This window comes from Sciurus carolinensis, chromosome 17, assembly GCF_902686445.1.
Source record: "Sciurus carolinensis chromosome 17, mSciCar1.2, whole genome shotgun sequence".
NCBI classification, from domain to species: Eukaryota; Metazoa; Chordata; class Mammalia; order Rodentia; family Sciuridae; genus Sciurus; species Sciurus carolinensis.
The window spans coordinates 63,558,385-63,584,867 of NC_062229.1; the positions used below are offsets into that span (position 1 = coordinate 63,558,385).

Below are 26,483 nucleotides of genomic sequence, written 5' to 3' on the forward strand. Positions count from 1 at the left end.
AGAGTCTCACTGAGTTGCTTAGGGCCTCGCTAAGTTGCTGAGGCTGGCTTTGAACCCATGATCCTCCTGCCTCAGCCTCCGGAGCCACTGGGATGACAGGCATGGGGCGCCATACCCAACAAATACATGCATTCTTATATTTTATAAGATGAAAGTGAATAATGATGAAAAATGACATCCTGAGTTCCAAAAAGGGACAAAATCCAACAGTCTTTCTCTTGGTCACTGTCAGTCCCAAAAAGAGTGCTGTGGTTTGGATGTGCTTTTTTTTCCCCCAGGGGTGCAAGTGTGGGAAGCTTGGGCAGTATGCCCGTACTCAGGTGGTGGTCCCTTTAAGAGGAGGGGCCTAACGGGAGGTCCTTAGGTCATTGGGGAGCTGCCCTCAGTTCAGATGCTTCTGTCTCCTTGGCCCCCGAGTTAACTCACAAGAGCACCTTGTTTGGAAAGTCTAAACCTGAGTCCCGGATGCTTTCTAGCTTCCTCTCCTGCTTCCGTCTCTGTCCCCCTGTTCCTGGGCCCCCGTCTTTCCTGGCTGTGTGCACGCACGTGTGTAAGTGCAACCACAGGCTGCACCCTACCGTACTGGAGCTCCTCTCATTTCATCCTTAAGCTGGAAGAGCACGTTCCTGGCATTGTCTACGGGCTGCATGACGAAAGCTGTGTTTCTGCATACCAGGTAGAAATAAAGACGGCCACATGTGTCTCCTGTGGTCCTGGACAACTGTCTGAATGACTCTTAAGCAAGCCTTTCTTATTTCCTTTCTCTGTACCTGTGTCTTCGACAAACTCTAAACTTCAATCTCTACCACACTCTTTTTGAAGGGAGATAGGGGTATCAAGGATTGGACCCCGGGGTGCTTAACCACTGAGCCACATCCTCAGTCCTTTTTGTTCTTTTGGTCTTGAAACAGGGTCTTGCTAAGTTGTTTCAGGCCTCACTAAGTTGCTGAGGTTGGCCTCCAACCTGCGATCCTCCTGCCTCAGCCTCCCTCGAAACTGGGATTACAGGCATGTATCACTGCACCCAGTTCCACCTCATTTACTTGGTGTATAATTCCATGAAAACATGAAATCTATAGTACATGAAGTGTTTGCAGGAAAATAAGGAAGCTCTGTGTCAAAGAAACACCTGAGAATTTAGGAACTTTTTGAAAGGACAAGCCACAGTCCAGGAGACAATACTTACAAACTGCATATCTAATAAAAGTCAACATCCAGAATATATAAAGAGCTCTCAAAGTTCAATAATAAGAAAACAAACATCCTAGTTTGTTAAAAAGAAATGACCAGAATACTTGAACTAAAATTTCACCAAAGAAGATATAGAAATAGTAAAAAGTAACTACAGGAAGAGATGTTCGACCTTAATAGTCACAAGGGAAATGCAAATTACAATTACAATGAGACTCCACTATATGCCTATCAGAATGGCTCAAATTAAAAAAGAAATCCATGACATGCAGATGCTAACACAAAATAAGGGGTGGAAGAGAATAAAGTTCATTGGATTAGACAAAGGGGAATTAAGGGAAGGGAGGGGGATGGGAATAGGAAAGACAGTGGAATGAATGGGACATCACATCATATATGAACACATGACCAATGAAACTCCACACCATGTCCAACCCCAAGAATGGGAAGTTACACTCCATGTAGGTATGATGTGTCAGAATGCACTATACTGGGCTGGGGAGATAGCTCAGTTGGTAGAGTGCTTGCCTTGCAAGCACAAGGCCCTGGGTTCAATCCCCAGCACCACAAAAAAAACCAAACGAACAAAAAAACACTCTACTGCCATGTATATCCAAGAAGAATGAATGAATGAATCAATGAATCAATCAATAAATAAATAAATCCATAAAATATTGACAAAACCAAGCACTGATGAGGATGCAAAAGAATTGAAAGTTTATATCCTGTTAATGGTACTGCAAAATGATATAACACTTTAAAAAACGGATCAGTAGTCCCTTGTTAAGGTAAATATACACCTACCATATAACCCAGCAATCTCTCTCCTAGGTATTTACCCCACTGAAATAATAACTTATATTCACAAAAAAATCTGTATGCAAAGGTCAATAATGGTTTTATTCATAATGGCTAAAAGCTGTGCCACTCAGTTGCATGACATTAACTGTGGTATGTCCAAAAATGAAATACTACTCACCAATAAAAAAAGGATGAATGACTGATAGAGGCATCAATGTGGATGAACCTCAAATGCACTCTGCTTAGTGATTCTATTTCTATGATATTCCAGAAAAGGTCAAACTACAGAGACCAAAAACAAACATGGGGGGATGGATTGACTACAAAGGGATCAGGAACCATTCTATAATTTGATTGTGATGACAGTTTGAGGACTATATGTATTTGCCAAAACTTGCAGAGCTGTACACTAGAATAGATAAAGGCCATAGCATGTAAATTAGACCTTACGAGAAAAATGGAAAGGAAATACTATGAAATACTAAGGGAAAAGAAAAAGATTCGTTTTAAAAATCCTAGAAACATTCTGGGAATCATTTACACCAACTTGAACTTTTCCTATATGCCAACTGCATTGTTTAAATGCCTTACTCTAATTCTAATGTCATATGAGAATTGAAGATCAATGAGAACTGGGAGTCAGTAAGGAAGAATAATTATATTAACATTTGTTTCTCATTTTATTTTGCTCCTTCTCAAAACCCACTGGCTGCATCAGCACCTACAATCACATCATGCATTCATTCGTAATCCTTTGTGTGATATTGAGAACATTTTCTATTTATTAATGATGTGCAGATATACAGAATGTCCTATTTTGGGTGGGGAGGTACCAGGGATTAAACTCAGGGGTGCTCAACCACTGAGCCACATCCCCAACCCTTTTTATATTTTATTTAGAGACAGGGTCTCATTGAGTTGCTTAGGGCCTCACTAAGTGACTGAGGCTGGCTTTGAACTCATGATCCTCCTGCCTCAGCCTCCAGAGCCACTGGGATTATAGGCAAGTGCCACCATGCCCTGCCGAGAATGTCCTAGTAATTAAAGATGTCTAGTTATACAGAATGTCTATACAGACATGTGGGCCAGATGTAAAGAGAAAAATAGAAAACTAGCCCATAAATGACTACAAGAGTGGCTCTGTAACAACCTGATTATCAAAAAGAGCCAAATTCTGATGTATAGAAAGTCGTAAATTTTGAATATCAACTCTATGATCAAAATAGCATTTTATTAAGTGAGGGGGCTAATTTCTTTGCATATGAGAGACTCGAGATTTTCTTACTTCAAAATCATGGGTCATTCAAGTGAATCTCACTTTAACCTCTAAAACCTCCTGCTGCCGGGTGCGGTGGCGCACGCCTATCATCCCAGCAGCTCAGGAGGCTGAGGCAGGAGGATCCAGAGTTCAAAGCCAGCCTCAGCAAAAGGGAGGCCCTAAGCAACTCGGGGAGACCGTGTCTCTAAATAAAATACAAAATAGGGCTGGGGATGTGGCTTAAGGGTTGAGTGTCCCTGAGTTCCATCCCCGATAATCCCCACACCAAAAATCCTAAAACTAAAACTAGAAGAAAAATGACAATTTTAACAATAGCAAAGATAACAACAAAGCAAAAGGCTATTTATGAGCCTAGTACCAAATGCAACATGCAGACTCCCTTTAGACTGCCATCTAACCAAATGGCTCCCAGAAAGGTATTAGGGGACAAGGAAGAAAACTTTAATATAGAGACTACCTAACTGATATGGAGGAATTGCTAATTTTGCTCACAGTGAGAAATCAAATTTCAGTTATGTAGAAAAAATTCTCATTTTTCAAAGATGTATATTGGGATAGTTCAAGATGAATGGTCATATTTTGGGTTTTCTTTAAAATATTGCAGAAGGTGGTGCACACCTGTCTTTCCAGCAGCTTGGGAGACTGAGGCAGGAGGATCCCAAGTTCAAGGCCAGCCTCAGCAGTTTATCAAGGACCTGAGCAACTGCCTTAAAAATAAAAAGGACTGGGGATGTGGCTCAGTGGTAAAGTGCCTCTGGGTTCAATCCCTCATACTAAACAGGTAAACAACTAAATAACTAAATAAAATGGCACTAAAAAATAAAAATAAAAAATAAAAAATTTTAAAAATAAAATATTCTAGGAAATAAAAGAAGGCAAATGTGAAAAAAATCTTAGTCATTGTTAAATGATGCATTTAGGTGATTCACTTAACGCTGGCCTCTGCTTTGCTTGTGCAAAGAAAATATTCATAATAAAATGTCTGTATAAAAACAAGAGAAAAGAAAAAACAAATCAATGAATAAATAAGAGCAAATGAAGGCAGAAATCGTTCCCATATTACAAGTTTCTGTTTTACTTTCCTTGAATTATCTTTTTTTTTTTTGAAGATGGTACTGTGAATATCACTGTTTGTTAAAAAAAAATAGGAAAGCAGTATTTTTATATAAATGCTCTGAAGATCAAGCTGAGGAAATGAAGCTGGAGAATTCAGTTACTGGAAACAAGAGCTTTCTAATAACTTAGGATGCGTTCCCAAGGTCGCTGCGCACAGTGTTTGTTAGAAAGTCAGAGAAGAATATTTTTAAAATCATAAAACTTAAAAAAATCATAAACAGCTGATGAGGGTGAAACAGGGGTAAATGAACAATCGACTCCGAACAATCGCTCCACCGGGGACCAGCTCTCCTTTGCACCGCGGGCTCAGTGCTGAGTGGCCGCATCTGCGGCTGGCTGGCTTCCAGGCTGGGGTCAAGTTCACGGCCGCCTCGCTTTCCAGCCGGGAATAACCTGAGCCACTTTCCTCCCTGGGAGTGGCTTCCGGAGTCAGAGCAGGATTCCCCGGGCTTCCAGGTGCCAGCACATGGCTTCCTTGGTGTCTGCTGCTCTCACCTTCGCGGGATGGGAATCCTGAGGGCAAAGGACCTGGGGTGACAGTGGGTGCCATGGGGTGGGGGGGGCAGCCTGGCTCTTGGGACTGCCACTGTCACCAGGTGCCCCACAGTCCGTCACACACAGCACCCCCCAGGGGGGCTCCTGGCTCTGTCGCTCGCTCCCCTCGGGCCCAGGACTGGCAGAGCGGCTAATCTAATCAGTCACCCGATGCTGAATCACGCACGGCTCCCGGAGGTTAATGGGTAACGAGCAGACACTCCCACAGGGGCCTGCGGGAGACCCGGGCCTCCGTGAGGCCTCACGTCTTGGTGGGAATTTCAAGTACCAGCCGCCCTCCTCCTCCGACCAAATCAAATTCCAGGCAGGCACTTAAAAACTGGAAGGAATTCATGCGCATGCAGCCGGATCCACAAAAGGGACAGGCCAGAAAGACCCTCTCAGTGAACCAGGGGAGATAAGAAAATGGTATGTGCATGAGATTTGTGACCTGGGATAAGCCAACTCGGTGGACCGCTCTGTGCCTCAGTTTCCCCATCTGCAGAATGGAGCAGAGGTTAAGAATTAGGATGGACAAAGCTTAGGAAGTTCTTGGAATCCTGTCTGCTACACGATACCTGCTCAATGAAAGTTGGCCATTACCAGCTCACCCCGGGGTCGGGAATGAGATGGAAAGTCCAAGAAGATGTTCTGAAAACTTAAGTTACAAACAGATTTCTAGACGGCAGCTTCCATCGTATTCACTGCGGTTCTGCCCACAGCATAGCACACTGAAAATGGATTTAGAGTCACAGCTTGGGCCCACTGACCTACCAGCTGTGTGACGCTGGACAAGTTACTTAACCTCTCAGCTATAAGGTTTTCCCACCTGTAAAACAGGAGAAATACTCCCTGTCCTATAGTGTCTGTGAACACATTAGCACGGGGACCTTGCACACGCCAGAACCCAGTAAAGATGGCGTCAATGATCTTGAGTCTCCCAGCCTTTAAGTCTACACCCTGGAGAGCCCAGTCAGGAAGCAAGGGCACATTCTGATGGAGATAAACAGAATCCTCAGTGCCTCATGGAGACTAAACAGTCAGGAGCCCAAAAGCCAGGCATGGTGGCGCACACCTGTAATCTCAGTGGCTCGGGAGGCTGAGGCAGGAGGATTCCAAGTTCAAAACCAGCCTCAGCAACTTAGCGAGGCCCTAAGCAACTCAGTGAGACCATGTTTCTAAACAAAATATTTTTTCAAAAAGGGCTGGGGATGTGGCTCAGTGGTTAAGCACCCCAATCTCTAGTACCAAAAAAGAAAAAGAATGTAAAACTTAAAAAGTCAAGATTGCCTATGTTCCTGGCAATAAGAAATAATCACTGTTAATATTTTTATGCCTTTGCTTCAGTTTTTTGTTGATGCAGGCACATATACACATACCTTAACTCCTGTTATTTAGGTACCCGTGACTAAACCCAGGGGCACTTAACCACTGAGCCACATCCCCAGCCCTTTTTTCTATTTTATTTAGAGACAGGGTCTCGCTGAGGTGCTCAGGGCCTTGCAAAGTTGCTGAGAACTTTGAACTTGCAATCCTCCTGCCTCAGCCTCCCCAGCCACTGGAATTATATATATATATAGGTGTGCACCACCATGCCCTGCATATCTTAACATTTTTAAAAAATGAGATATATACACTACCTCATCACCTGCTTGTTCAATTAACATGAACATCCTTATCTGTAAACATCAATCTATGCCATCATTTTTAATGGCTACAGAGAAATCCACCTTCTGCACACACAATAATTCACTCCCTCCTGAGGGGTACTTGGGTTTTTTTCTATTCTCTTGCTATAAGAGTATAGTATTGGCACAATGGAATATTACTGAGCCATAAAGAAGAATGAAATTGTGGCATTTGCCAGTAAATGAATGGAATTGGATGCTACGTGAAATAAGCCAATCCCCAAAACTCAAAGGCCAAATATTTTCTCTGATATGCAGATGCTAACACACAATAAGGAGTGGGGAGGGCAGAACAGAAGTTAATTGGATGAGACAAAGGGGAATGAAGGGAAGGGAGGGGGATGGGAACAGGAAAGACAGTGGAATGAAGGGAACGTCACTTTCCTATGTTCATATATGAACACACGACCAGTGAAACTCCACACCATTTCCCAGAAGGGGAAGTCACACTCCATGTACGTAGGATGTGTCAAAACACCCTCTACTGTATATCTAAAAAGAATAAAAAATTAAAAATAAAAAAAAGTATGGTGGTGGGCATCACTTATAACTTCTTGGACACAAGTGTCCAGTGACTTTCTTAGAAAGGGCCCTGGGAGGCCAAGGAGCATATCATTCTTAAATCCCGCAGGATACAAAGAGATGGGGAGATGAAGGAGGAACCTCAGGAACAGAAAAACACTGTCCCACAGGCCAAGCCAACACAGTGGCCTTCAGTGGGCCACCTCCTTCTCACCCACCCAGGGAGCCCGCGCCCGTCACGTACTAGAACAACTTCTAAAGCCTCCTGAGAGAAGTTCGGGGTCACCCTGAGGCAGAACTTGAGGTTCCATCAGGAAGCAGGCAATGAGAAGCAGGGGCAGAAGGCCTTCCTCTCCTGAGGCCTCCCAGCCCGTCCCTGTTCCCCGGGTGCCTGTGGCTGGCAGGCGGTGAGCAAGGACTTGACAGGAGACCCACTGTCCAGGGCCACTGCGGTCACAAGGGCCTGGCATGGGGAGCGTGGGCCGGACCCCCAGGAATTTGCCAACAGAACGCAAAGACAAATAAGTACGGGCATGACCGAGGGGCCCAAATGCACACAGACCCAACCAGTGACAGAGGTGGTCCAGAGGGGGAGCCGCTGACCACCAGGAACTTTCACTTTCAAGAAGTGTCAATAAGCTGCGCTGGGGACAGACAAAAGGCACTTTCATCCCTGCGGCCAGCAAGTCCCATAAGCCTCTGATGGCCTCTCCCGCCAAGCCGCAAGCTGGGTAGGCCCAAGTGCCCTGCCCTACGTGGATCCCCGTAATCCAGAAACTCAAGGGTGACACCGAGCTCAGCGGGGAACTCTGGGGCACCAGCTCCAAGACCTGGGCTAGGGAAAGTTCTACCACCAGGTCCATATGTAGGATCACTCCTGGAAACGGGAAGGGACTTCACAGCTGAGTCTCAGTTTCCTAAACTGTTCAGAACTAGAGTACTGGCTTCCACCTGCCCGCTAAGGCTTCCTCCATCTCAAATACTGCATCATCCCGTGAGGCACTGAAGGCATCCGAGAAGGTCAAGTCCAGAGAAGGCAGTCAGCAGGTGACAGGGATTACAGCCTCAGAGCCAGCTTCTGCAGAGACTCTCAGATTGAGCTAAATGTCTGACTCACTTGGAAAATTCATGAAGGCCCCTGATTCTGGTTCCATCCCATTTTCCTGTGAGATATGTTTGTTTTTAAAGAATCTGCATTTGGGGGCTGGGGAGATAGCTCAGTTGGTAGAGTGCTTGCCTTGTAAGCACAAGGCCCTGGGTTTGATCCCCAGCACCCCCCCCAAAAAAAGAATCTGCATTTGTGTGAGGGTCCCAGGGGGACTCTGGAGATTTACTGGAAGTTACCAATCCCTGCTCTTGGCTGAAGCTGGATGATTGACGTCGGTGGGCAGCCATTTTCCTCTCTGGCAAGAGGGACCACTCCCACCCCAGATCTAGGTTCACTTCCTACGCAAGAGCTACCTGGTTTCGGAGATTTCCATGACCTGCGGGTCCGTCCCTCTAATGGTGCTTGTGAATTGGGCCAGAGTTCAAGGTTCTTTCCAACTGTTCTGAGCCTCCTGCCTCTGAATTCAAAGAAGGGGTGCAGAAGCAGCTGGAAGAGAGAAACCAGAGTGGCCGAGTCCAGCAGCAGCCTTTGCAAGAGCCAGTGAACCTGCTGGGCTCCTGATCCATCACACAGGGTGAAGGAAGGGCGCGCCATATTGGTCACTGGCGAGGAAACTGGACTTCAGCATTGGGGGCTGGGGGCGTGGCTCGCTGGTAGAGCGCTCGCCTAGCACGCGTGAAGCACTGGGTTCCCTACTCAGCACCACATTAAATAAAGTATGATGTCTACAACTAAAAATTTACAAAATATATATATTAAAAAAAACTGGGGGCTGGGGCTCAGTGATAGAGCGCTTGCCTAGCACGTGTGAGGCCCTGGGTTCGATCCTCAGCACCCCATAAAAATAAATTACAGGTATTGTGTCCACCAATACAGGTATTGTGTCCACCTACAACTAAAAAAATATAAATATTTGAAAAGATCGGTATTGGTGACTGGGAAGATGTTACACACAGCCCCAATAGCAATGATGATTAGATCACAAATAAGCTTTTGTGGAAAAAATAAGGCATCTTCCATTGATAGTTCTCAATCTTTACTCTTAAAATTCTCTCTTCTCTGTGTTTTTAACATGACTTGACAATGACTTGTCCTCTGGCCCAGAAAATCAAATGTCTACTAACTTGGGTAATTTGTTTAAAAATAAGTAAATAAATAAATGAATCGAGTGTTTCCTGTAATGGCAATGCGGAGACTCTCTCCCCAGCCGCTTCCCTTTGCCACAGGTCTCCAGCCCAGCCAGAATGGCTCTTGGACTGAGAGATCAGGAGACTTTTCTTGAGGATTGGGTGTGAGATGCTGGCCAGGTTACTGCATCGCTGTAAGCCTCAGATACATTGAGAACAGAATGGTACCTGTCTCATAAATTCGTGGTAAAGATGAATGAAACAGTACAGATAATATACTTTACAGTGCCCACAGTAATTTTTTAAAATGTTGGTTTGTAGCCATGTTTGGGCAGAACAGCACAAAATGTTCAAAAAGCTAATCAGTGCAATATTATTTCAGTGTCTTTTGAACATGTGATGAAGAACGGACAAGAATCACGTTTTTTTCCTTTCTATCACACACGCTACATGTACATTTATGTGCACATTTAAAATGTGTACCGGTGCTGGGCGCGGCGGCGCATGCGCGTAATCCCAGCCAGAGGATCGAGAGTTCAAAGCCAGCCTCAGCAATTTGCAAGGCCCTGAGCAACTCAGCGAGACCCTGTCTCTAAATAAAACACAAAAAGGGCTGGGGATGTGGCTCAGTGGTTAAGCACCCCTGGGTTCAATCCCTGGTTAACCGCCTCCCCCCCGCAAAAAAAGTGTACTTGTGAATATGAATTCAGAAAGTATAAAAAGTGAAGGTCAATGGTCTTAGTAGTACAGCCTAAAAAATAAACAGTGACAAATGTCTTGACTCTTGAACTTGCTGGTGGCTAGCCGTCTTGACCTGAGCTCCTGAGACTATGATTTATGAGTATATCTACCCAATCTCAACTGATCGTGGCTCCTGAGAGTGTGTGACAAAAGACTTCAGTTCCAGCCATCCGGCCTGGGTTGTAAGAACACAGATCTGGACACAATTAAGCCACAAAGCCTATGATGCCACACTGTAAGTTGGTGGTTGATGCTATCTTTAATTAAAGGATTCACTTTAGAAATACTACTTCCAAGAGGGAAGAGGACACCAGATGCTGTCACCACGGAACAACCTGATACAGCAGAAGATGAAGAAAGCAATCATGTGAGAAGCATTTGAAGAAACTCCCTGTTGGTCTAGAAGTTTTGTTTTCTTTGCACATAGGACAAAGACCCTGAATGGCTATTTAATTTGTTGATGTAATTTTTTTTTGTACCAAGGACTGAACCCAGGGGCACTTCACCACTGAGGAGCCACATCCCCAGTCCTTTTTATGCTTTATTTTGAGACAGGGTTGCTCTCAGTTGCTCAGGGCCTCCTAAGTGGCTGAGGCTGGCTTTGAACTCGAGATCCTCCTGCCTCAGCCTCCTGAGCCGCTGGGATTGTAGGCGTGCCCCACCACACCAGGCTTATCGATGCCATTTTTAAAGAAAAAAAAAGTAGGAAGAAAAATATAGTTTTACAAACAGAAAGTCTGCCTACATTTTTAAAAGATTTTAATGAGCATCTTAAAACACAGGTCCAAGCTGAGGGATGAATTCTTTTTTGTTGTTTTTTTCTTGCAGGGGGGCGGGGACTGGGGATTGAACCCAGGGGTGCTTAACCACTGAGCCACATCCCCAGCCCTTTTTACATTTTATTTAGAGACAGGGTCTCACTGAGTTGCTAAGTACCTTGCTAAGTTGCTGAGGCTGGCTTTGAACTCAAGATCCTCCTGCCTCCGTCTCCCAAGCTACTGCCCAGCTTGAGGGATGATCTCTAACTATAAGTTATACTAAGGAGAAAGCAACCAGGCTTGGGAGACAGTGACCGGTTGCTGTAGGTCTGCAGATGGAAGAACAGGGACCAGCTTTCCAAGGTGTCTGCAATGACATATCCCTGACAGTGGCCTGACAGGTCAGTAAGCAGCCTGAGACAATCTGGTTAGAATGTAAGAAAATCTAGCAGGTCCACTCCTGCATTTCCTGAAACCACAGGACATTACCCAAACTGAAGTTGGTAGGAAAATTCCTGATAAACACAGAAATGTTTGCAAATTCCATTTATGAGACAATTCTTGTAACCCTCTGTGGTAAGAAACCCAGAAAAACAAAGTCACTAGAAAACACCAAGAAAACAGAAGCAATTACTGATGAAGCATACTGGCTTCAAAAAACTACTCAAGTTCAGCCCTAAAAATTAGCAACTTCCGAGAGAACAGGCAGCTCTGCCTATAGAGGAACTGGAATCACAGCCCCATTAATCTGAATCCTCACTTTGTCAAGTTTTAGCTGTGCAACCTTTAAAAAGTCACTAAACCTCTCTGTCATTGCCATATCTCTGTGGGGCCAAGGGGTATACCTACCTCACAGGAGGACGCAATAAAAGACAATGATACAGTCGTGCTTTGCAAACTGCAAGAGAGCTACATCCTTGAGGTCTGGCTAATGAACCCATCTCACAGAGTTGCACTTCTGCTTAAGCAAGAAGGAAATACCTGAGGTGTCACATGCATGACTTCCTGTTGAGGGCTCCCTCTGGGGGCTGCTGCGCCTATAAATAATGTGGGGCTTGTTTTGCTCCTCTTCGTCCTCTTGTTCATCCACGGATAACAGTGGTTCAATAAAATAATCCCCATCGTGGGCCCGGAATGTGCCCAGCTGCAAATGAAGAGAGATGAGAAGGTGATTGAGTGAGATTCAGCCAACGGAAGCCGGGGTGGGGGGTTGGGGGAGAAAACATGGAACAATTCCAAGTACCGACAGGGGACAGGGTCATTCTATTCAATCCCTTTCCCTCTTGGGCACCTCTGCCCATAGGGAAATTGGAGTCACTGTTTATGCTGAAAATACTGTAGCATGTAGGGAGAAGTGAGTTATTTTCACCCTCCACCAGACTGGTACCTTCTTTTTCGGTACCAGGGATTCAACTCAGGGGCACTTGACCACTGAGCCACATCCCCAGCCCTCTTTTGTATTTTATTTAGAGACAGGGTCTCACTGAGTTGCTGAGGGCCTCCCTAAGTTGCTGAGGCTGGCTTTGAACTCGTGATCCTCCTGCCTCAGCCTCCACGGAGCTGCTGAGATTCAAGGCGTGCACCACTGTGCCCGGTGGGTGAGTTTCTTAACTGCGCCGAGATAGAGCTTATTTTGTTTGTCGGGTGGAGATAAAGATGCTTTCTGTGATGGACCATTGTGCAGATTAAGTGAGAGAATGCAAATAAAGTGCTCGGCCAAGTGCCTGACACCCGGGAAGAGCCTAGAACTCACCAGGGATTTCTGGAGCGGCTGGTGTTACAAGCTAACAACCAGGATCCACCTGGCTCCTAGCGGCCATGCTAAGCATCTGGAGAAAGGCCATTCTTTCTACTTCCCTCTCCCCACATACCTGCAACTGTTGCAAATTGGTACAAGGTACCTCAAACCTGGACTACCCAAACCAAGTGTTTTTGAGAACAGGGACCAGGGCTCCTCGCCATGTTGGTGGGTGGCATCTAAGAAACCAAGCCTTTCTATCTCCACTGCCCTGTTTTCCACACCAGAAAATCATCATCAGGCTTCTGCCCTTCCCTGGGCACAAGAGAAATGACTGTCCCCGAAGACCAGCAGCAGCATCCACATCATCCATAGCTTGTTAGAAATGCAAATAATTGTGTTCCATCCCAAATCTGATCTACTGCATCCAAGTCTCTGGGACAGGGCCTAGGAACCAGAATCTTAATGAGCTCCTAGGGCATTCTTATAAATGATAAGGCATGAGAAGCACCAGGTACCAGACCAGGCAATATCAGAATTGCCTGGGAAAAAAAAATTTTTTAATTAGATTTGGAGCATCATCTGTCTTTACAGATTTCAAATTCGCAGGGGTGGGATCCAGAATCCATATTCTTGGTGGGTTTTTGTTGTTGTTTTTGGAACCAAGGATCAAACCCAGGAGCGCTTAACTACTAAGCCACATCCCCAGCCCTTTTTTGTATTTTCTTTAGAGACAGGGTTTTGCCAAGTTGCTTAGGGTCTCATTAAGCTGCTGAGGCTGGCTTTGAACTTTCAATCCTCCTGCCTCAGCCTCCCAAGCTGCTGGGGTTACAGGCGTGTACTACCGTGCCAGGCCAGACAGAATCTGTATTCTGAAAATAGTTCTCCACATGATTCAGGAGGCACGGGTGCAAGGAGAAGAGACAGTTCTATCATCTGAGAGAAAGAGTGGCCAGTTACCAGAGAAGAGGCTTTTGAACACATTTCATTTCACAAAGGCACCTGCCTGTTGTCAACGTATAACTACGGGGCCCTCGGAGCACAAATCAGGTAGATTCACAAGACATGTGAAATCGATAAGAGACACAAATACTGAGAAGACGTCTGAGAAGGCATCTGGTGAAGTTGTGCCACCTGCGATTGGTTTATGGGGAAACCAAGGCACAGTAAGGAAGTGACCTGTTCAAAGTTCCCCTTCGGCGATGCAGAAGCAGCTGGACAGTGCTAGTGTTAAGTCTAGAACTGAGAATTCTGATTTAAGTCCGGTACTTTTTTTTTTTTTTTTTTTTTTTTAATAAAGAACGCTGGAGTCCCTCTGAGCACAGACTTAGTCTCTGGCTCCTAGTTCAGACCACAGAGCAGAAAGACAGACGTGGAATTCCAACTCTGCCTGGGGCAAGACATCACGTCAAAGCCTCAGTGTCCTCAGCAGTAAAATGGGATTTTTGAGCACTATCATTTTAAGGCTCTGGATAAAACGATGTGTATGATCCAGTGCTTGTTGCAGTGTTAGGATAACAGGCTCTGTACACGACAATAATATAGTACCAAATTTAATTTTGCCATTGATTCACAAATAGTTGCTGGGCCCGAGTTACCTTTTCTTGGTTAAGGGGATCCTTTATTCAAATGTACCTATTAAGTACACACAAGATTCAAGGACCCAATATTGGAGAGAAAAGAATTGATGGTGATGCTGCTGCTAAGGTGAAAGGAATGGAATATGTGCAATGGGGAATTTCAACACAGGGGAAAACACAGCAAGCATCACAGTAGAGAGACAGCCAAGTGGACCGGAGAGATGCTATCTGTCTGCAGGGCTATGGAAAGGTCTCCCTGGGAAGGAGATGTACTTGATACTTTAAAAGAAGAATATGTTTTGGGCATGGGAAGTTGCATGAGGGGATTCACAAATGAGCATAAAGCAGATTGCCTGAAATAGAGGATTTCAGGAGAAAAACTTGAGTTCGAGATGACTGAGTGGAATGAGCGGATGCACTGTCAGTGGTCTTAACTGCTCAGCGAAGGAGTTTATGGTTGTTCACTAGGCCATCGGGAGCTATGCAAAGTACCTGAGCAAAGTGGTGATAAGTGCTTGTGCTTAGTCATTCATTCATGTGTTAGTGATGTGTGGGGGCAGGAATTGAGAGAAAAGTCTGGAAGAGAAGCAGCCCGGTAGAGGCAATAGTCCTAATGTGAGAGAGGGGTAGAGAAAGAGGGAGAGAGAGGAGAAGAGGGGAGAAGAAGAGAAGAGAATGAAAAGAGAATAAGGAGGGATTTCACAAGTGAGCAAAACACCTGAGCTGGGATTCCGGGAAACTCATAACTGAGTGGGGGGAGGCACCACCCACTCTAAGGAGTGGAAGATTTCCTGGGCGAAGCATTTGGAACTTGATGAATCGAAGTCTACAAAAATGCTAAGGAGAAGTCTCAGGAGGAAATAAAAATTCCAGAAGGAGCACAGAGGGGCAGGGGTGTTGGAGCTGGATTAAGGACTGGAGATACAATGAGCCCGTGCACCTATCTTCAAGATACTGGCAGACCCTTTTCCCTAAACGAGGCAGACGACAAATTAATTGCAATATAAATGTGGTGACCACGGCCGAGGCAGTAGCTTCGGTTCTCGGCTCCCCAAAAGACCACGTGTGTTACCACCTAAAACTACCAATGGAAATTAAGGTTCTGCGCAGCAAAAACGTCTAAACAACTGCTGGGGCCACTGGGATCCAGCGGGGGGTGGAGGCGGGGAGAGAGGAGGAGTAAAGAGTGTTTACAAACTTGACGTACACACGCAGCTCTGTCCTCGGGGTCCTGGAATCCGAGGTCACTACCTTGAAATCCCAGGGCGCTGATGCTCTCTGGGTCAGACGCCTGACTTCCCGCCCACCTAAGCCATCACCTTGTAAAGACCCGAAGGATTCTACGGTCCAGGCCCCGGGTCTTGGGGCAGCGATGACTCACTCACCGCAGCACCCCTCCCCCCACTCCCCAGCCAAACTGCGGTCTCCGCCTACCCGCAAACCATCTCCACGACGCGCTTTGGGCGCTGCGACTCCCGGCGTTGTGCTGGGGGTGGGCAGGGGTTCAGCCCCTTCCCCACATCCCCGGGGGCGGGACCTTTCCCCTCCCACTGGAGCCTTCCCTTGTGAGGAGGAGGAGAAGGATGCGACATCAGATCCGGACCTTAAGACCCACGACCCGCAGCGCGCGACGGGGCTGCCGAGCGCCCTGGGTGAGTACTTACGCCCCCACTTAGCAGAGATGATGGGGGGAGAGTGGGTGCGCAGGGAAAAAGTAAACACATCATAGACACAGGGTTTCATACCCAAGTGAGCGTACAACGCCACGCCGGGAGCTCGCAGAGCCTGCCCCGGGAAAGTTTCTGCGTCATACGCGCGTGGCAGAAACGCACGTCGCTTGGGAAAGTCAAGGATCATCCTGGCTGCGGCCAGAAGCGTACATCGGGTCCTCAGATGGCGTGGGAAGAGGGAGAGGATGTCCTATAGACCTAGTGGAGGGTAAATGGGCTGGGGGCGGGGGCCGGAAAGCAGGTGGGGGCGGGTATCAACTTGGATCCCCTGCTAAGCGCGTATCTGGCAGCTCCGGGAGGTTGAAGTCCCGTCCACCTCCCTAGGGAAACCTGTGCTGTGGATCCCTTCTCCCCACTCCCAGGAACCAACACGGGTTCCAGAAGAACCGACATCACGTTCGGGCAGTCTCTTTTAAACTCTCTCCCAATAATTCCTGCGTCGCGGGCCACCCCGCCAGCAGGGTGCAGAGTCGGACTGCGCTGCACCCCCACTCACAGCTTCCACCCTAAACCGCAGAGTCCGAAGCAAGCTCCGCCCTCTCCCCGCCCCCAGAGCCCTTGGCCCGCCCTTCCGTTCCTGGGACGCGACCTGCTCCCTGTCATTCCGGTTGGGTTTCAGGATCCTTCGCGCGTGATAAAAGGCCCCCAGAGAATCCGGGGAGTCCAGATTACGCGCCTCAGTCCCCAAAACACACAGAAGGAATTCCCAGTACCGGTGGCTGGGAATTGTCAGTCCACAACCCTGACTCAGGACGCGCCAATGAGGAGTCGGGTCCGCCCTGCGCTCAGCTGCTCCGCTCCCGGGCAGCCAAGTTTGTTGCAACAAACCACAACTCCAGCAACTTTCTCCGAGTTTGGAAACCGACTTCCAGGCCGCCTTGCAGCGTTGGGCAACGCACAGCTGAGCCGAATCCGGCCCCTAGAAAGCCCCTAAACATCCACCAGCTTCTGAGGGCGGGTGCGCGCGTTCCTTGGGAGTGTGAATGCATGCACACTTAGCAGCCCCCAGACCCTAGGACTCCAACGAGTTTCTGGCTGCTATTTAAGGCCAGAGTGGAGACTCGGTGCAGTGAGCGTCTCCAGGCCCGAGAGCAATTAAGTCTTAAAGAAGCCGGAGAGCCGCGGGAGGGCAGGGCAGGGGGCACGCGCCCACTTACCATTCCCGAGCAGAGACTGATGACCGCCGCGTGCTCGGACTTGGTATTGACATGGCCTTTGTAGAAACAGTGTTTGAGTTCTGCTTCCTCTTCGGAATAAAACTTGGTCTGGTTCACCCCGGGCGCCCCGAGGAGGGTGACAGTGAACTGTGGAGCGATAAATCCGGCATGGGCGGTGAGATTAAATAGAAACTGCTGGCCGAAGGCGGAGAGGCGGTAATGCGCCTGGGAGGAGGTAGAGGAGGAAGAGGAGGAGGCGAAGGCATGCCAGGGGTCAGAGGCAGAGTTAATGCTCCGTCGCCTTCTTTTGAAGTGCACGTTCGTTGGAAAGGGTTCTCCGAGAGCGTTCACTCGGATGGGAGAGGCGATTTCGTATTCGCTCAGGGTCTCTAATAATTTCACTGCAGAGAGAAGCAGAGGTGTATGAGCCCATAGTTCATTTTTCCCGCAAGTTTTCATTTCAAAGGAAGATGGGGACTTTGTCCTAACTTATTTTCTAGCTCATTTGACTCGACCCTTTCACCCTATATCATTGGACAAATATTTGCTGAGCACCTACTATGGAACAGTAACAGTCAAGAGCTACTCTGGGCGCAGAGGATACAAGCACTGGAAGTCAGACAATGAACAAGTCAAGATACATAAGATAATTTCAGATCCTGATAAATACTTTGAATAAAATAAAACGTGCGCTATCTGGTGACCCCAGTTACTTAGTAACTTTAATTTGGGGCTTGGGTTGGGGAAGGTGAAAGATCAGGCTAGAAGCGAGGGTGGGGGGTAAGTAAATTCGTTTCAAGTGTGTCCCTATCAATTGGCTGGGGATGATCCAGAGAAGGAGAGGTTCCAAAGCGGGAGGTAATTCTTTCTAGGAAAAGGAGAGGCCTCCGCTGCGGGGTGCCCCCCGCCCGGGAGCGAGTTCAGGGAGGTAGAGACTGGGCCAAAGGGGGGTCCCGGGGGACAGAGCCTCGTTTACCTTGCCTCGGGTGCAGCCTGTCCTTGCGCACGGCCGCCGCGGCGTCTGGGCTCCCCATCTCGGCCAGGTCCCGCACCAGGAGCGTTAGCAGTGTGGCCCAGGATACAAACTGCATGGTGCTCCCCACCCCTCCCCCCTACCCCCACCCCCTCCCTCCTGCCCGCCTAGGCTGCGGCGGCGACGCGAGGCAGCAGCCGTGGAGAGCGCGCGGAGCCCGGCGCGGCCGCCAACTTTTGACTTTAGGAGTCGCTGAGGTCGTGCGGTGAGGGTCCCGTCTGCGCTCGGCTGAGCAACGCTGCCGCCTGCCGAGAGCTGAGCCGCTCGGGCCGCAGGAGGAGCCGGAGGAGCAGGAGGAGGAGGAGGACTGGGGCTCCGCTGCTCGGCCGCATAATGTCCAGCGAGCGGGCGGAGAAGGCGCGGGACGTGCGCTCCGAGGCGCCGGGCGCCCTGTGCTGGCGCGGATAGCCGAGCGGCTTCTTGAATGGGGGCCGGGGGCGGGGGCCGGGTCCTCCGCCGCTCAAATACCCCCGTGCACGCCTCTAGGAGGAGCAGAGGGGAGGAGGAAGCCAGGCGAGCGCGGCCCGCCTCCTTCCAGACCGTGTCCCCTCCTCGGCCCGTGCGCGACTCGCCGCCAGAGAGAGAGACCCCTCAGGCCACAACAGGCGAGGGCCAGAGGCGCCAGCAGCGCTTGGCCAGTCGGTCGCGGTCCGCGCCACCTCCCTGAGATGGGTTTTCTGAGACTCCCTGTCCTGGGGAACCAGAGCAGAGAAAGTTCTCTGCCTTTCCTGACGCGCAGCACCCCCCCCCCCAACCCGGGTCTCTCCTCCTCTGTCCCTCTCCGTCCTCCTCCCTTTAGAGTCTCTCGGGACTAGACTCAGACCCCGGTTCCCCCACCCCGGGTCTGTCTTCTCCCCTTGCGCTGTGCCCCGATTTCCCGTATTTCTCCCTTTCCTGCCCCCTTTCTCTCTTCTGTCCCGTCTCTTTCCCCCAGTCCTCTTTTTTGGGTTTCTTCTAAGTGAAAGTAACCCGGCGCCGGGATGCCTTCGCGTCCTACGCTTTCTCGCTCGCGACGCGATCTGGCACCTGAGCTCCTCTCGCCATTTAATCGCCCCGAGTCAAGAGTTTTAAAGACAGGGTTCTCATTGCTGCTAATCGAGCTGTGTTCCAAATCCGCGATCCCTTGGAGGTTTCGCAACATTTTGAAACTGCTTTCTCCCAACTTCTGCCCCTATCCCGAGAGGGTCTATAGATTCCTGTGGGTCCCCAGCCCAAAAAAGGTTAGGAACGGCTCCGGGCAGCGAAAGGGGGCGGGGACTTTGGCGCCCCCAACTACCCCGGGGTTTAGAGAGGGGAGGGAAGAGGGAGGGACCCAGTGCGAAGTTGTGGATCCCTAGGGGAAGCACCAGTAGCTGGAAGGATTTCTCATCCACTTCCGCTGGCTCTTAGCGGAGATGCGTGGAGCCGCTCGGTGCAGGCTCTTCCAGCTACACGCCCTCCGCCTTGGGATGCACTTTTGAAAGTCAGAAATTATGCCGGGGGTTGGGGGGGCGGGAGGCGGAGAAAAGAAGAGAAAGATAATTGTTTAATCCTGGGTGGTTCAAAAGCACTTTTTCCTTCAGCTCTCAGGAAGAGAGGATGTGCTAATTTTAAGAGAATGGAAATGGCAAGTTTGGTAAAAGATTTGATATAAATACATATTAAAATGTATTTTTATATATTTTAAACATGTGTATATACACATATATACATATACATACATGTGTGTATGTGTGTATATATACACATATAAATGTATACACGCACACACACATATATATATATGTTTTCCCAAGTGTCCTAGAACCGGGATTCTCTGTTGTTTGGTAGTCTACCACTCAGGACAAAATACCAACGATTTGGCACCAAAAACCAATATGCTAGAAATATTAATAATGGAAACATTAATACGTGGGTTTGTTCAGGTAGAGAGGAAAATGACTTGGCCAGACTGGAATTTCCTAAGTTGTTAATCCAAATTGGTTAACGTTGCCACGGTGTAGCTGTATTACTGGAATCTCATAATGGGTATGTACTATATAAAGATGAGAATGTGGTAGTATCTGTAATGCATACAGATTTTTAAAGAATGGAGTTTTTTTTTTTTTTTTGCACATTCTTTATTGGTGTGTTATAGTTGCACATAATGGTGGGATTTGTTGTTAGGAATAATAGTCCACGCACCCAATTTAACAATGTGCTTTGGCCCTCACCAGCCCCTCCCCCATCCCCCTCCTCCCACCCTCTGGTCCCTTTCCTCTACTGATCTCCCTTTGATTTCCGTGAGATTCCCCACCCCCACCTTTCTTTTCCTTTTTCCTTTCTATTTTCCACATCTGAGAGAAAATGTACCTTGACCTTCTCAGTTGGGTCTATTTTGCTTAATATGATAGTCTCAATTCCATCTGTTTTCCTGCAAATGACATAATTTCATTTTTCTTTATGGCTGAATATAACTATTGTGTGTATATATACCACATTTCCTTTTTCCATTTGTGTTGACAGACACCTAGGCTGGTTCCATAGTTTGGCTACTGTGAATTGTGTTGCTATAAACATGAGTGTCCTTGTGTCACTGTCGTTTGAGGACTTTAATTCTTTAGGATAAATACCAAGGACTGATACGTGGGTCATATGGTGGGCCCAGGCCAACTCTTGTGAGGGATGGTCGTGCTGGTTTCCATAGTGGTTATACTCACTGACAATCCCAACAACAGTAAACATGATGTAAAGGATGGCATTTAAATCTTGATTGTTCAAAACAATTCACTAAAGTGTAGTTCTGCTATGTCATCTTTCTTTCATTATGTGATAAAATTCCCGAGGACCTGGTAGTTACTAAGAGTGTAGCATGGAACAGAAAAATATCAAGAAATCAATCTATGAGCTGATTCCAGTAGAAACTGTTATAGTACGTTCACTCAAATTACTCAGAAATAGAGCACTTTTCAGTATTTTGCCATTAGATAATTTCCCTCTCTTTCAAGTCAAACCAATCCTGATAAAGAGAAGCTAATAGCATACATAATTTTATATGTAGCGACAGATTTCTCTGTGTGGACCCTCTCCTCTGCTTCTTTTCTAAAAATTTGCTTCATGAATGAACTTTGTCTAGTTTTTAAAAATTGTTTCTGATACAACACAGTCTTATCCATAAAAGCTGATGGGGAAGGAGGATGTCAAGTTTCTCCTGGAGACCACTATAGGTGATGGAGACCTTGGACTTCTGCATTTCACATCCTCAAGAATGCACTCTCTGTTCCTCATGGATTAGCTCACCTTAGCATCTGTATCGATAAAGTTGTTCTTTTCTTTTTTTTTTTTTTTTTTGTACCACCAATTGAACCCAGGTATACTTAACCATTGAATCACATCCCCAGCCCTTTATTTTATTTTATTATTATTTTTTTAAATTTTGAGATAGGGTCTCACTACTTTGCTCAGGGCCTCTCACTAAGTTGCTCAGGGCCTCACTAACTTGCTGAGGCTTCAGGGCCTCCCTAAATTTCTGAGACTGGCCTTGAACTTATGATCCTCCTGCCTCAGACTCCCAAGCCGCTGGGATTATAGGCATGTGCCACCTTGCCAGGCCTAAGGAGTCTTAAAGAATCTTAGGAAGAGGTATTTAGAATGATGTAGAATAAAAAGGATACTTGACTAATTCAAATCAAAACCTTTGTCTAAATAGTAATCTTTTATTGAATACTTACCATGCACCAGTCCATGTGCTAATAAATTCTGCTTAACTTTTGCAACTGCTGAATGATTCAGGCAGTATCAGTAATTTTATTTCACAGATGAGGATAGTGAAGTCCAAAAAAAGTGAAGTAATTTGACTAGAATCCCCGACTAGTAAGTGGTAGACGTGATTTAAATTGTTTCAGTGGTACAATCCAATTTTATAATTATTATAATAATGAATAAATTATTAATCAGAGTGTTGCTAGGGTTTAGGGAGGTTTGGATGGGGGGAGAGTACAAAAACTGTCCAGAGGTTTGCCTTGATTTCCTATTCTATGTGCGATTATTCTTTGACCCTCAAACATGTTTGTCTAATGGTGATTATTCAATGATAATCATCTCAGATTTTCACTGGTATTTTGTGACCTTTTCTTCAGGACCTACAAGAGGTCTGACACATAGGGGCTCAGCAAAAATTTACTGTATAATCGAATGTGGTCTCTCAACTTTGGTTCAACTGTGCTAAAATGTCTTCTTTATTTTGTGTATATATATATATATATATTAAATCACAGTTTGCAGGCTGGTTCTATGTGGAACTCTACAGAATTATAGAGTTCAGGAAGGGAAAGTAGAGTTTTCTTTTTTCTTTTTCTTTTTTTGGACCTTCACCACTGAGCCACATCCCCAGCCCTTTTTTCTATTTTGTTTAGAGACAGGGTCTCCTGGAGTTGCTTAGGGCCTCGCTCGGTTGCTGAGGCTGGCTTTGAACTCATGATCCTCCTGCCTCAGCCTCCTGAGCTGCTGGGATGACAGGCGTGGGGCTACTGTGCCTGGTGGGAAAGTGAATTTTTAAGATAAATTGAACTCTCACAGAACTTTGTTCCCAAAGATGCAGAGATTTTTTAGGTTACTTGGAGTTAACAGAGAGTTTTAACCCTTTTTTTTTTTTTTTTTCTCTCCTGGGGCTTTACTGGAATTGACTGCTTTTGTAGGTTTAAATGGAAGTCATCTGGCTGATTCTTCTTGAAATCTGGGCCCCAGAGGAGTGATAATTGACATGAGTCACTAGCCAGAGATAATATGGTGGATGGAAATGAGAGAGATGGCATCACAAATGACTCTGTTTGCTGAATACCACTGAAGCAGCAGGAAGGAGACCTGAAGCAAAGCCATCTATTTCCACAGAAAGGGAAAACCACACCCAAATGACAGAGGGACCAGGAGCCCAAATGAACATGAATGGCTTCCTCAGTGGTCAGCAGCAGGTGATGTCAGGGAAAAGATAAAACACTGGATTCTGGTGCGTGAAGCACCTCGAAGGTGCTGAGGGTGGCTGAGCTCAGTGAGCTTGGGCATCACCCTCTCTGATCTAGTTTATTCGCAGGATGGAAGTGCTGAGAAACTACATCATCTTTGGGCCACATGGGCAAATGACCTTAGTGTACTTTTTTAAAAAAATATTTTATTAGTTGTTGATGAACCTTTATTCATTTATTTATTTGTACATGGTGCTGAGAATTGAACCCAGTGCCTCACACATGCTAGGCAAATGCTCTACCATTGAGCCACAACCCCAACCCCAACTTAATGTACTTTTTTAGTCTTCCAACTCCTGACTTCCAGCAGAGCTCTATGTTGAGGAGTATTTGATTACTGGTGACAATCACATTTGATCCTCTTCTTTGAGTTCCTACATTGTGGTAGTCACTAGATTCTCCCAGTAATTCTGCCATTTGGGTTAGACTCTCATTTACTTGCCAAACATCACAGAGCCAGAATATGAAGAGCTGGGACCCACACAGGGGTTGGTTCACCCCCAAAGCCTGTGATCTCCATCATTTGGAGAGCCTTTTACCTAATTGTTCTTGGTGGTTCAACCCTTTGCACTCGGCCTGATAGCTATGATCTGCGAGAACATTCCTGTTTCTTCCAGTGCTAAATCCAAAGTTCCGACTAGATTCTCTGGAGCATGCGCAGAGTGTGGTAATTCCAGTGGCTCAGGACCAGCTGGTGGCGATTCCGTAAAGGGTGCCCCCAGTTCAGCTCTGGTTGCTCGCCGTTCCAGAACACCACACTCAATACTGTTGCCCAAGCTTCAGCGTGCCCCTGTGAATCCCACAAACATGTAATTTGAGACTTCTTCCTTAGGGTTTCAAATCCTTATTCCATCTTCTCTAACATCCCGTGAAATGAGATTTTCAGACCTGGGGTTCCACCTCAGAACTGCAAACAGAATTGGGAAATCCTGGTCTCGTAGCTCAGATCCAGACTGTTCTCACACCTAAGCCCCACCAGGTGGAAACACACTGTGTGCAAATGCAATGTCGTGATTTTCCAGCAGTGTCGTTAACATGGATGTTTACTAGGGATAGGCTCTCAGGGAATCTGATAAGTCTCACCATATTTTGAGACTGACCAGAATGCAGCATGCCTGCGGAGCCAAGTGCTTTTCCTGCCTTGTTGGGTTGGGAGGTGGCCGTTGATGTTGCATGGTGGCCTTTGTTAGACTTTAAGAAGCGTGAGAGCAATGGACAAGTCTGTCTTCTTTATAGTATGGATTCACTTATTTATGTTCATTTGCAGTACTAGGGAATGAACCCAGGGTCTTGCACCTAACAGGCAAGCACTCTACCTCTGAGCCACATCCTCAGCCCAAGTCTATCCCCTTAACTGATGTTTAGATTTAGATAAAAGCTCACGTGGGAGACAATGCGGGAAGGTTTAGAGGTGAAATGATTAGGTTATGAGAGCCTTAACCTAACCAGTGAATTAACCCCATAAGGGAGTAACTGGGTCGCAACTGAAGACTTGTACAGTGTGGCTGGAGGACGTGGGTCCCTAGGGGCATAAATTTGGGGTATATATTTTGCCCCTGTGAGCAGAGCTCTCTGCTTCCTGATAATGTCCTGAGCTGCTTCCCTCCACCACATTCTTCCACCATGATGTTCGGCTTCACCTTGAGCCCCGAGGAATGGAGCCAGGTTTCTTGGACTGATACTTCTGGAACTGTGAGCCTCCAAATAAACTTTTTCTCCTCTGTTCTTGTCAGGTATTTTGGTAGAAGCAGCAAAAATAAGTCAAATAAAATAAAAGAAAGAAAGAAAATAAAGAAAGGAAAAAAAGTGACTTAAAGAGTCCCCGTGGCACATAGTAGGAATTCCATCATTTCATCACTGTCTCTAAATGAGTTAAACTATTGCTGCCAATTTGGTTCAAGTTTTCAGAGGCAGACTTTCTTTCAGTTTATAGAAGTCCCTCTTTCACACACCCCTGTGCCTGATTTCTATTCTTACAGGCTCATTACTGTCGGGAGGCGAGTCCTGCTTCTCAGAATCACCATGGTTCCTTTCCTCTGGAACCAGACACTTCCAGAACTGAGCTTTCCCCAGGGGCCACTTGAGGACCACGGGTAACCAGGATGCTGGGGGCATCCTTACCTGCTCAGCACAGCGAGCCCAGCCAGAGTCCTTCCTCTTCCTGGGCAGGTTCCACTTCCTTTGTGTGTCCTAGAAGGGGAGGGACGGTGGTTCCTGTGCTCACAGATGCCGGGAAAACGACCGGAGGAGTGACAGCGTTGGCTTAGGGCCTGCGTAGAGGAAGTGATCTCCACAGTCCAAATCAGCGGCCGCTACCTGCGCGCTAGGAAGGGCGGGTCTCTTCCTTCCTCGGGGCCTGCCTGGCCCTGACTGCAAAGTGCTCTTGGTGCTTACCCTTGCCATCGGCCCCTTCATCTTTTTAAAGATTAAAAAGTCAATAAATTGAAAATAGATTTACTCTCTCCTTCTTACCATCTGCTCAAATGAGCAATTCATGTTTAAGTCCAATTTAGTATTTCTCAAGGCGCGGGCTTTTGTTCCCAGTACAAGCTTTTTAAAGAATCAGAACATAATTTCCCCTTGAACATTTAAAAAAAAATGTGTTTTTATGTGGTCAGCACATTTTATACATGCACAGAAGTGATTTTTGTTTTTTTAAATCAAACACCTCTGCCCCATTGATTATAATGCTTATTTCCGGGAACAATGGATAGTGCTGTATTTAATCCTCCTTTAACCCAATGACACAGATAAAGTCTCCCTTTCTTTCCTTTTTTTTTTTTTTTTTTAATTTGTTTTTTAATATATACTTTTTAAAATACTATTTAAATATACTATTTATATCTTTTCACTGGAGGAAGTGAGATACAAAGAAGATGTGTAACTTGGCCCAAATTCTACTGCCAGGGCTGAGTGGGTGATTTCAGGTTCTGCTCTTGCTGATGTTTTATCAGGCTTTGCACAGGATAAATCGTGAAGCCTAAGGATGCGGTTTCAAAGAGTAGAGATCCAAATACTGGCAGAATTCGGGTCTCGGGCAGCCAGGATGGAAGCGGCCAGTGGGGATCAGTTTCGGGGAGTCGGTCATTAACGTGGGATTTTGGACAGCAGGCCCACTAGGATTGAGGAGGAGAATGTCTTTCTGGAAACTCAGAGCACTCAGGAGCCTGGCCCTTGGGAGCCTCATTGTGCAGTAGCTTCATTGCGTCCCCACCCAGATCAGCCGAGGGTCCTGTATGGTTGGGCTGCGCTGTGGTCCTTGCTGTAAAAATGGCGCAGGCTTTGGATTCTTCAGGAGGAGCTAATTTGAGGGGCCAAGGAGCTTTTCAAATCTTCGTAGCTGCTCTCCCAGGAACCGTGGGAAGGGCTGGGGGCAGGGAAGAAGAGTTTCATTTTCCAAA

General features: G+C 46.8%; 1 protein-coding gene and 1 long non-coding RNA gene across 9 annotated transcripts in view; one reads left to right on the forward strand and one right to left on the reverse strand.

The window, feature by feature from the left end:
• The window catches only part of Adamts9 (ADAM metallopeptidase with thrombospondin type 1 motif 9), a 174,300-nt gene extending 156,139 nt beyond the window's left edge, over window positions 1–18,161 (reverse strand). For 6 of the 7 annotated variants that reach the window (XM_047531184.1, XM_047531183.1, XM_047531181.1 and 3 more), the window contains exons 1-3: window positions 18,047–18,161; window positions 17,071–17,471; window positions 11,847–12,009 (exon numbers count right to left, since the gene is read on the reverse strand). In XM_047531184.1, the coding sequence (XP_047387140.1) occupies window positions 11,847–12,009; window positions 17,071–17,471; window positions 18,047–18,161 (679 nt within the window). Of the gene's footprint in view, window positions 1–8,592; window positions 8,726–11,846; window positions 12,010–17,070; window positions 17,472–18,046 lie in introns of those variants that run through there. The other variant, XM_047531186.1, reaches the window with a different exon arrangement.
• The window catches only part of LOC124968588 (uncharacterized), a 251,884-nt gene continuing 240,787 nt past the window's right edge, over window positions 15,387–26,483 (forward strand). For both annotated transcript variants that reach the window (XR_007105779.1, XR_007105780.1), the window contains exon 1: window positions 15,387–15,835. This is a non-coding gene — a long non-coding RNA (uncharacterized LOC124968588). The remainder of the gene's footprint in view (window positions 15,836–26,483) is intronic.